General features: G+C 41.7%; 1 protein-coding gene across 1 annotated transcript in view; it reads right to left on the bottom strand.

Moving 5' to 3' along the window:
* Nucleotides 1-3,809: 3,809 nt before the first annotated feature.
* Nucleotides 3,810-12,500, bottom strand: part of LOC144958148 (uncharacterized) — a 16,328-nt gene continuing 7,637 nt past the window's right edge. Inside the window, exon 2 of the mRNA XM_078889903.1 lies at nt 3,810-4,381. Within this exon, the coding sequence (XP_078746029.1) occupies nt 3,956-4,381 (426 nt within the window). The 3' untranslated portion in view covers nt 3,810-3,955. The remainder of the gene's footprint in view (nt 4,382-12,500) is intronic.

Genomic DNA, 12,500 nt, shown 5'->3' with positions numbered 1-12,500 from the left:
TTATGATTTGTATAAATTGAATGATAATTGTTGGTATTTATGATTCTTATAACTTGAATGATACTGGTAGGTTTTTATGATTTGTATAAATTGAATGATAATTGTTGGTCTTTATGATTCTTATAACTTGAATGATACTGGTAGGTTTTTATGATTTGTATAAATTGAATGATAATTGTTGGTATTTATGATTCTTATAACTTGAATGATACTGGTAGGTTTTTATGATTTGTATAAATTGAATGATAATTGTTGGTTTTTATGATTCAGATAACTTGAATGATACTGGTAGGTTTTTATGATTTGTATAAATTGAATGATAATTGTTGGTTTTTATGATTCTTATAACTTGAATGATACTGGTAGGTTTTTATGATTTGTATAAATTGAATGATAATTGTTGGTTTATATGATTTGTATAACTTGAATGATACTGCTAGGTTTTTATGATTTGTATAACTTGAATGATAATTGTAGGTTTTTATGATTTGTATAACTTGAATGATACTGGTAGGTTTTTATGATTTGTATAACTTGAATGATACTGGTAGGTTTTTATGATCCAGATAACTTGAATGATAATTGTTGGTTTTTTGCCAGGTAATCGGAATGTTCTGGTTAAAAAGACGTGTTTAATAATTGGACCAGGAACTAGTCGTTCAAATATTGATCTTGAGCTTGAGCTTTCATATAGCGCAATATCCACTAAACGTGCTCAAATCGCTTTACAAAGGGTCCCTGGCCAATAGCAATAAGAACGAGGCATGATGCCTGCTGTTAGGCGATATTACACATTGTTTTATGACGGAGACAACGCTGCGAATGGCCAGCTACTCATTTTACACCTGAGTAAGGCGAGAGAATGTGAGTAAAGAGCCTTTTCCAAGGACTCAACTATGAGCCGAGCGAGGCTCGAACCCAGGATTTTCCGATCCGAAAGCGAGTGTCATACCATAAGACCACATAGCCGCACAGTGACCGATTTAAATGACCCAGATCTGGGGGGAAAAACGTAACTCTCCAAAACCTGGGATTTAAGTGTCAGTTGAAAGTTTTTGTTGTTGTTTTTTTTTTTGTGTTTTTTTTTTTTGGGGGGGGGTTATTTTTTTTGGGGGGGGGGGGGTAATATGAGAATCATTTGAATTAAAACAAAATAAAAATAAAGAACAAAAGACAAAAAGAAAAAAAAAAGAAAGAAAAGAGCTTTAATATAGAGAAATATCCATTAAACGTTCTCAAAACACTTTTACAAAGGGTCACTGACCAACAGCAACACGTAACATGAAGAATGAGACATGACGCCTGTTAGGCGATTTTACAATATTTCTTTCGACGAAGACGACCAGGTAAGTACTCAATTTACACTTTTTTAAACCTTTTCCATGGACTCAACTATGCGCCGCTAAGAGCGAGGCTCGAACCCAGGACCTTCCGATCCCAAAGCGAGTGTCATACCAGTATACCACATCAGCCGCATTAAAATTTCGACCAATATTTGAAGAGCAAGACGAGTTTTCTGGCCAAATTTTGAAATATGCGTTTTTCCAGAGTAAGACGGTTAACCCTCTCCGTACTACCTACATCAAAATCATCACGTTATTTACGACACAATTCAGATTTAATTTGTACCTCACAGTGATCTTTGTGTAACTTACCTTACCTTACCAGAGTTCCGAATGCCTACAGACGTTGATTGAATGTCATGGGACGCCATTCTTCAAGCTCAAGGGCCATTACCTTACCATACCGGAGTTCCGTCTCCCTCCAGAGGTTGAATGTCATGGAACGCCATTCTTCACGCTCAAGGGCCATTACCATATCTTACCGGAGTTCCGTCTCCCTACAGAGGTTGAATGTCATGGAACGCCATTCTTCACGCTCAAGGGCCATTACCTTACCTTACCGGAGTTCTGTCTCCCTACAGAGGTTGAATGTCATAGAACGCCATTCTTCACGCTCAAGGGCCATTACCATATCTTACCGGAGTTCCGTCTCCCTACAGAGGTTGAATGTCATGGAACGCCATTCTTCACGCTCAAGGGTCATTGCCATACCTTACCGGAGTTCCATCTTCCTACAGAGGTTGAATGTCATAGAACGCCATTCTTCACGCTCAAGGGCCATTACCATATCTTACCGGAGTTCCGTCTCCCTCCAGAGGTTGAAAGTCATGGAACGCCATTCTTCACGCCCAAGGGCCATCACCGAGCAGTCGATTATCTTTTTGCCAGTTGTTGTTACCTCCACATTTCCTATCCAGGACTTCCTTGGTTTGCCCCGTGCCTTTCTGCCAGCTACTTTTCCACTCTAGCACTGATTTTTGGATGGTTTTGTGTCTCCGAACGTGTCCACAATAAGTCAGTTGTCTCATTTAAATTCTGCCAACATTTTTCTGGACATTTGGCCTGCATCAATAAGAACCAGAATGTTTAATTCTTTTCTGGTCCATGGTACTCTCAGAATTCTTCGGTATAGATAGTATGAAGTTGACGTCACCCAGGTCTTTGGTATTGCTTTTTGCTATCCACGTTTACGAGTAATTTTCACTATAAACGTTCAATATTACACAGTTTTGTGTTGGTCCGTTTTACTTCCGGATGGCAATGTTATGCGCTTCTCAGCAAAGTACATACCATCTATACCGACATCTCAAAGGCATCAATTTTTCTTTCTATCTCCTGCGTTATGGTCCATGTTTCACAGGCATACAGCAATATGGACATGCATACATTCCTGTAATAACTGTAATGTTAACTAATAAGACCATAAAGTTGTTTTGTAGAGAGATTGTTTGAGTTTTAAAAAGTCAATTTCCCTGCTGGGTAAGCCTGACATTTTTGGGAAAATACAGAAAAGGATAGGTAAGGAGAGATTTAACAGGTCAGTGACATTGTGTGCTACTTGCCGTCCGCTGGAAAAACACATATTTAGAAATTTGGCCAGAAAACCCGTCCTTCGAATATCGATCGATTTAAATGACCCTCATCTTAGCAATAACTTTCAAACCTGGGACTTCGCGGAAGTCCCAGGTTTGAAAGTTTTTTCTAAGATGAGGGTCATTTAAATCGATCGATATTCGAAGGACGGGTTTTCTGGCCAAATTTCTAAATATGTTTTTTTTTAATTGTACGTCAGCTTTGTGTATTGCACAATGGGATCTAGAGGAGTTTTGATGATAGCGTTATTATTATGATAATTATAATCATTTTCCTTATAAGAGTCGTTATCACCATCATTTTATTATTCATCATTGTCAGCCATACCATCGACAATTAGCAGCACAATAATGACCCAAACAACCACCACCACCACCACCACCACCATCACCACCACCATCACTACCATCACCACCACCACCACCATCATCACCACCACCACCATCACCACCCTGTTATCACAGCCGACGTCGTTGCCGCCCCCACCATCCATCATCATCATCATCATCATCATCATCATCATCATCATCATCATCATCATCATCATCATCATCATCATCATCATCATCATCATAATCATCATCATCATCATCATCATCATGTTCTTCTTCTTCTTCTTCTTCTTCTTCTTCTTCTTCCCCCTCCTCCTCCTGTCCTCTCCCCCCCTCCCCTCCTCCTCCATGTCCTCCATTTGCTTCTTCTTCCCTACCTCCTCATTATTCTTGTTCTTTTTACTCATCTTCCTCGTCCTCCTTTTTCATCTCCCATTCTTATCTTCCTCGCCCCCCTCTATTTCCCATTCTAATCTTCCAGTCCACATATTAATACACAAACCCCTTCAGTTATCAATAAAGAAACAAGATTCAACATGACTTAAATCGTCAAAACAATCCGATTATTTATTTCAAGACACTAAAATCACGCAGTGCATCCTCTTCACCTCGCCATCCCTTCTCTTCAAAATTCACCAACGATCCCTTAACAACCAACAATACAAACATTGAATGACATCATCCTTCTTAGCCCACAGTTGCTACAGGAACTCGGTTCGCTTGATTCAAGAGGTTGATGAGCTGAGCTAGCAGGTTGGCAGGAAGACTCCTCAAGATGTTGGCGAGCTGGTTGACAAAATTGGCGTTGACGGCTGGGTTAGGGTTCGGCACCGGTACTGGATTGGGCAGGGGGTTTGGTCTTGGGCGTGGGGTAGGATTGGGGCGTGGGTTAGGATTGGGGCGTGGGTTAGGATTGGGGCGTCGGTTAATCCAGTCATCTCCCCAGGATTCACGCCACCATTTGTCCCAGTCCATGTCCCAACGATGATGCCACCGACGGTTGTGCCTTCTTGCGTGGTTCCCGCGACTCCTCTTGCTGGAAGGACCATCTCTCAGAGACAGACATATCGTCACCAGGACGAGGAGGAGAAACAGAACGAACGTTAGACGCATCTGGAATTGGAAGATGAAGACAATGAAATAATGGTGAAGTAGGGAACAGAATGATGACGTCATATCCAAGATGCTGGTTTCAATTTCCTTGGAAAGTGTGTGTCTTTTTTACGAAACCCGCCGAAACCCGCCGAAACCCTGCGAAACCCGCCGAAACCCGCCGATACCCGCCGAAACCCGACGAAACCTGACGAATCCCGACAAAGTTATGGGAAGTAGGTGGCAGTGGGGAGTGAACCTAGAACTCAGGGAAGTGTACACCATTGGGGAGTGAACCTGGGACTGGGTTTCGGCGGGTTTCGTAAAAAAGAACCAGTGCTTTTTTACGAAACCCGCCGAAACCCGCCGAAACCCGGCGAAACCCGACAATATCCAGCAAAGTTATGGGAAGTAGACAACTGTGGGGAGTGAACCCGAGACTCAGGGAAGTGTACACCAGTCGGGAGTGAACCTGAGACTAAGGTTATCGGCCGGTTTCGGCGGGTTTCGTAAAAAAGAATTAGTGCTTTATTACGAAACCCGCCGAAACCCGAGAATATCCGGCAAAGTTATGGGAGTTTGGCAACAGTGGGGGGTGATCCTGGGAGTCAGGGAATTGCACACCAGTGGGGAGTTAACCTGGGACTGTGTAAAAAGGATATCAGTGGGAAATAAACCTGGGACTAAAGGGAGATGGATACCATTGAAAGTTGAAGCCGGATATGGCAGTTGAGTACCAGAGGAGAATGAACCTGACACTATAGAAGGTGGGCGCCAGTGGGGAGTGAACCTGGGACTCAGGAAATTGCACACCAGTGGGGAGTTAACCTGGGACTGTGTAAAATGGATATCAGTGGGAAATAAACCTGGGACTAAAGGGAGATGGATACCATTGAAAGTTGAAGCCGGATATGAAAGTTTGGTACCAGAGGAGAATGAACCTGACACAATAGGAGGTGGGCGCCAGTGGAGAGTGAACCTGGGACTCAGGGAATTCCACACCAGTGGGGAGTTAACCTGGGACTATGTAAAAAGGAGATCAGTAGGAAATAAATCTGGGACTAAAGGGAGATGGATACCATTGGGAGTTGAAGCCGGATTTGGGAGTTGGGTACCAGAGGAGAGAGAAACCTGACACTATAGGAGGTGGGCGCCAGTGGGGAGTGAACCTGGGACTATGTAAAAAGGATATCAGTGGGAAATTTACCTGGGACTAAAGGGAGATGGATACCATTGAAAGTTGAAGCCGGATATGAGAGCTTGGTACCAGAGGAGAATTAACCTGACACTATAGGAGGTGGGCGCCAGTGGAGAGTGAACCTGGGACTCAGGGAATTGCACACCAGTGGGGAGTTAACCTGGGAATATGTATAAAGGATATCAGTAGGAAATAAATCTGGGACTAAAGGGAGATGGATACCATTGGGAGTTGAAGCCGGATTTATTTCCCACTGATATCCTTTTTTAGATATTCACAGGTTAACTCCCCAGTGGTGTGCAATTCCCTGACTCCCAGGTTCACTCCCCACTGGCGCCCACCCCCTATAGTGTCAGGTTCATTCTCCTCTGGTACCAAGCTCTCATATCCGGCTTCAACTTTCAATGGTATCCGTCTCCCTTTAGTCCCAGGTTTATTTCCCACTGATTTCTCTTGTTTACATAGTCCCAGGTTCACTCCCCACTGGCGCCCACTTCCTATAGTGTCAGGTTTCTCTCTCCTCTGGTACCCAACTCCCAAATCCGGCTTCAACTCCCAATGATATCCATCTCCCTTTAGTCCCAGATTTATTTCCCACTGATATCCTTTTTACATAGTCCCAAGTTCACTCCCCACTGGCCCCCACCTCCGATAGTGTCAGGTTTCTCTCTCCTCTGGTACCCACCTCCCAAATCCGCCTTTAACTCCCAATGGTATCCATCTCCCTTTAGTCCCAGATTTATTTCCTACTGATCTCCTTTTTACATAGTCCCAGGTTAACTCCCCACTGGTGTGGAATTTCCTGAGTCCCAGGTTCACTCCCCACTGGCGCCCACCTTTTATAGTGTCAGGTTCATTCTCCTCTGGTACTCAACTCCCATATCCGGCTTCAACTTTCAATGGTATCCATCTCCCTTTAGTCCCAGGTTTATTTCCCACTGATATCCTTTTTACACAGTCCCAGGTTAACTCCCCACTGGTGTGCAATTCCCTGACTCCCAGGATCACCCCCACTGTTGCCAAACTCCCATAACTTTACCGGATATTGTCGGGTTTCGTAATAAAGCACTAATTCTTTTTTACGAAACCCGCCGAAACCGGCCGATAACCTTAGTCTCAGGTTCACTCCCGACTGGTGTACATTTCCCTGAGTCTCGGGTTCACTCCCCACAGTTGTCTACTTCCCATAACTTTGCTGGATATTGTCGGGTTTCGCCGGGTTTCGGCGGGTTTCGGCGGGTTTCGTAAAAAAAGCACTGGTTCTTTTTTACGAAACCAGCCGAAACCCAGTCCCAGGTTCACTCCCCAATGGTGTACACTTCCCTGAGTTCTAGGTTCACTCCCCACTGCCACCTACTTCCCATAACTTTGTCGGGATTCGTCGGGTTTCGTCGGGTTTCGCAGGGTTTCGGCGGGTTTCGACGGGTTTCGTAAAAAAGACACACCGCTTGGAAACGTGAAATCAACTTTCCGGAGGACTGGATACATACGACGTGTACGTATATGCAGGTCTGACATCAGAACCGAACCGCTTATGGGTCTAGTTTTTAACATTGTTGTAATGGACAATATTTTGTGTCATTATTTTTTTTTTGAGATTTCCATTACAACAATGAGCCTATAAGGGATTGGGTTATCAGACCTGCGAATACATTCATTGTGCAACTAATCACTTTATTAGATTATCACAAACAAACAAACAAACAAACGAACAAAAAACAAAAATAAAAGATAAAATGAAAGTTCTTATAGGGAATGAGATTAGCGGAAGAGTAGCGTCCCTTGATTGGACGTCACCCATAGTCTGTGACGTTACCGGCGAAAAGTTAATAGAGAGAGAACGTCATGTTGGCGAGGACGAGAGACGCATGCGCACAACCAACATGACGTTCACTCTCTCATAACTTTTCCGCCGGTGACGTCACAGACTATGGGTGACGTCCAATCAAGGGACGCTACTCTTCAGCTAATCTCATTCCCTATATTATCTTATTACAATTCTAAATACACCTTTTTTGGGCCCATTATCGGGAGCGACAGTCAAGGAAAACTGGTCCCAATTTCTTAGCGTAAGACTATTCTTTCAGAGGACTAGATACCTGCATTGTGTAACTGGTCTTATAGTTGTAGAGTGAGGATATATTATATTATAATTATAAATACACTTTTTTGTGCGGCTATGTGGTCTAGTGGCATGACACTCGCTTTCGGATCGGAAGGTCCTGGGTTCGAGCCTCGCTCTGCGCATAGTTGAGACCTTGGAAAAGACTCTTTACTCACATTCTCTTACAGTACTCAGGTGTAAAATGAGTACCTGGTCGTTAACAGCGTTGTCTCTGTCCGAAAAAAAATTGTAATATCGCCTAACAGGCGTCATGTTTCGTTCTACTTGTTAATTGTTGCTGTTGGCCAGGGACCCCTTGTAAAGCGCTTTGATCACGTTTAGTGGATATTGCGCTATATATTGAGCTTTTATAAAAGTTGAGCTTTTGTATAGATAGAATGCGCTTGGCCAAGGAGTTCACAACATTGCCATCCGGAAGTATAAAGGACCAACACACAAACTCTGTGTAACCATGAACGTTTATAGTCAGGTTAATACAGTTTAGTGAGAACAACTCACAAACGCGGATGGCAAAAACAATAACAAAGGCCTGAGTGACGTCATCTGCATACTATCTATAGAGCAATATCCAAGGGGTGCCTGGTCAACACCACCATTTAACATGGAGGACGGGACATGACGCCTGTTTTGAAGCTGTCATATTCATGAAATGATTAACGGTGATTATGACCGACGCAGCAAGTGGCGCTAGTGACACCTTTCCCCCACAAACGATCCGCCACTGAAGTCCAGAAATAGAATTTTATCAAAACGAGTCCCCAAACGCTCTGCCAAGCTTGTACTCCGGAGATCCCACGCAGCTTGTACTCCGGAGATCCCACGCCATCAAATCTCATTATATCATTTTGCCACAACCCAATAAAAAAGTTGATTAAACACTTAGAGATGTTACCCGATTGAGACTGTAATATTCCTAGATTATTCTCATTATTTCTAATTTGACCTGACGTGTAACATTGGCAATTCACGGAAACGACCTGGTCAATTCTCATCTAATGGCGGAAGGAATTTGATGAAGAAAATTGAGTTTTATATAAATATGATTCCCCCCCCCCCCACCCCTCAAAAAAAAACAACAAAAAACAAAACAAAACAAAAAAAAAAAAAAAAACAAAACAAACAACAACAACAAAAAACAAAAAACAAAAAAAAACAACATTTGCTTTTATATAGCGCAATATCCACTAAACGTGCTCAAACCGCTTTAGAAAGGATCCCTAGCCAACAGCAACACGTAGCATCTAGAACGGGACATGACGCCTGTTAGGCGATATAACTATTTTTTTCTGACAGAGACAACGCTGTTAACGACCAGGTACTCATTTTAAACCTGAGTACGGTGAGAGAGTGTGAGTAAAGAGCATTTTCCAAGGACTCAACTATGCAACGAGCTAGGTTCGAACCCAGGACCTCCCGATCCGAATGCGAGTGTCATACCACTAGACTACACATATAGCCGCATCAAAATGAGGAAAGGTCAACGTACACTTATTTTCAGGTCGGATAACCCAATTCCTTATGGGCTCATTGTTGCAATGGAAATCTAAATTAAAAAAAAAATGACGTAAAATGATGGCCATTACAACAATGTTAAACGAGGCCCATAAGTGGGCTCGGATGTCAGACCTGCATATATGTAAACCACGGGAAAAGTAAATCCTATGCTACCAAAATCTGTGGACAGTGACAAAAATAAACGAACAAAAAAAAAAAAAACAAAAAAAAAACAAAAAACAACAACACAAAAACATCATGTATGAGTTATTGCACGATAAAAATATAACGAGTTTAATAAATACAAAGAAATGAAAGAATATGTTTATTCTACCCCTACAAGTAAGATTATTAGAATTTTGTAGCCAATTGAAATTTCCATTATAACAATGAGCCCATAAAGAATTGGGTTATCAGACCTGAAAAATAAGTGACCGTCGGGTATAGAGTATCTACATACCTACTTCCATTACAACGATGATACCACATAACAATATTATGGGCTATCAGACGTGCGAATTGTAGGCACTTACCTACTGCTACAAATCGCCATGGGGATCTTTCACTCCTTTGTACAAAGTTGTTTATCCGAATTCCCCATTATCCGGTGTTCCACAGTGTGGAAACATCGTGTTTATTCCAGGCCTCTCATTGGAAAACCCTATCGTGTCTTAGTAAATACGTCATCGTTGAATAATGCTTTGAACGCGTGGAATAAACATTTTATTCAACGATTGCTGAATATTTTCGCACATTTTATTGGTGTGAAATTAGGTGTAAAAGACAATCTGATTGGTAATTATAAATAATCTTTTGGTGCGCATGAATACAAATCCAACGTTTTTAGTTTTGGGTGAAATTGTCATTCAAGCAGAAGGAGAAAGATAGAAATTAATTCTGGTGAATAGAAGTACAAATACTGTATCATTTCGTTACAAAATATCTAATAATCTCACTTGGAAAGGTAGAATAAAAGTATTCTTTCATTTCTTTGTATTAATAACTTGTTATATTTCTATAGTGCAATAACATAGACTCGCAAGCGTTGTGTTATTGGGCAGGATAAAAATAATTCGTTTAATAAATACAAAGAGATGAAAGAATAGTATTTCATCAAATGCAATCTTAAAAGATAAATTGATCTTTTGTATAGCGCAATATCCACAAAACGTACTGAAAGCGCTTTAAAATGGGTTCCTAGCCACATCAACCCTTAACATGTAGGACAAGACCTGACGCCTGTTAAGCGATATGACAATTCATATTCCCAACAGAGACAACGCTGTTAACGGCCAGGTTCTTATTTTACACCTGAGTACGTTGAGAGAATGTAAGTAAGGAACCTTTCGCAAGGATACAATATGCTCTGGCCAGATCGAGACTCGAACACAGGACCTTCCGATCGTCAGCCCACTAGACCACAATACAGCATAATTTGTCGATTTTTAAAAATAGTATCGTCACTCAATCTGTTCTGAGTAGCCCGTTAGGGGGGGGGGGGGGGGGCGGGGGGGGGGGTCAGGAGGTCAGGAAAACAAACCTCGACTTCACTGAGTCCCTTTGATCCTTTTGAAAGTGAAGCATGTGCTCTACCAACTGAGCTATCGGTACCCCCAACTCGCATCAACGCGACATGTTTTAAAAAAGGTGTATATGTTTTATTATTTATATAAAAAGTATGCGCTAGGCAAAGAAGCTCACAACATTGCCATCCGGAAGTATAACGGACCAACACACAAAACTATAATGTGTAACCTTAAACGTTTATGGTCAGGTTAAAACATTTTAGTGAGAATTACTCATAAACGCCTATGGCAAACAACAATAATAAAGACCTGAGTGACGTCAACTTGGATCTGTCCATAAAAAGTGGTTGTGTTTGGATTTCAATATCAACAAACTCATCACAATGCACAACTCAATGACTCAAAGAATTTCCAACCAAATGGGGCAGCGTGGCTCAGCGGTAAGGTCTTTGGTTCGTACCCGAAAAGTACCGAGTTCGATCACCTGCCGCTGCTCTGTGTGGCCTTGAGCAAGTCACGGACTCGCCCTAGCACAATTTTCAGCGCTGCACTGCGGCTGACGCCTGAGTTAGTCAAGCCTTCCCTTGGAACATTCCCTAGCGACAAATTATTTCCCCTATGGGATGTATAAAGGGGATTTTTTAAAAAATGTCTTTTTCACTGTCCATTCATTCGGTTATATTTGAATGTGATATATTATGTTCTACATAATTGGTTATACACGCGTGTAACGTTATCAATTCTTCACCATTAACCTGTCGTGTTACATCAAATCAAAAGGGTAATCCGACAAAATTACAAAACTGCGCCGCTCTGGAAAAAAAAAAGATGAATTAACAAATTTAGCCAGAAATCTCGTCCTTTAAATATCGATCGATTTAAATGAACCTAATCTTGGCAAAAGCTCTCACACCTGGGACTTCGCAAAGTCTTGATTAAAGTCAGAGGGTTTTAGAGCTTTTGCTAAACTGAGGTCTTTTAAATCGATCGAAATTTGAAGGACGAGTTTTCTGGCCAAATTTTTAAAATACGTGTTTTTCCAGATATTGACAATTAAGTGGTTAATAAGATAATGTGGAGCAAAAAAATGAATGTCAAGCATGGGAGATGCTAATGGTTGTCACAATGTGTAATGTGGCATGGAGGCAATTGGCTTGGAATGGCATGAAGATACGGATACTGGTATTAATGTTGACAGAAATATAAATCAACAACAACAACAACAACAACAACACCACCACCACCAACAACAACAACAACAACAACAACATAACAAAAGCAACAGCAACTACAGCGAAACTGCTACTACCACTGCTGTTGACAATTCTGATTCTAATACAACTTCTAACACAACCACAACCATAGCCACCACCACCACCACCACCACCACCACCTACTACTACTACTACTACTACTACTACTACTACTACTACTACTATTATTATTACTACTACTACTACTACTACTACTACTACTACTACTACTACTACTACTACTGCTGCTGCTGTTGCCACTACACCTCCTCCTCCTCCTCCCCTACTACTACTACTACTACTACTACTACTACTACTACTACTACTACTACTACTACTACTACTACTACTACTACTACTACTACTACTACTACTACTACTGCTACTACCACTACTACTACTACTACTACTACTACTACTACTACTACTACTACTACAACTACTACTACTACTACTACTACTACTACTACTACTACTACTACTACTACTACTACTACTACTACTACTACTACTACTGCTACTACCACTACTACTACTACTACTA

This window comes from Berghia stephanieae, chromosome 12 (genome assembly GCF_034508935.2).
Source record: "Berghia stephanieae isolate SIO BIC M18660-M18661 chromosome 12, UCSD_Bste_1.3, whole genome shotgun sequence".
In the NCBI taxonomy this organism is placed as follows: domain Eukaryota; kingdom Metazoa; phylum Mollusca; class Gastropoda; order Nudibranchia; family Aeolidiidae; genus Berghia; species Berghia stephanieae.
This window is presented reverse-complemented; position numbering and strand designations above follow the sequence as displayed.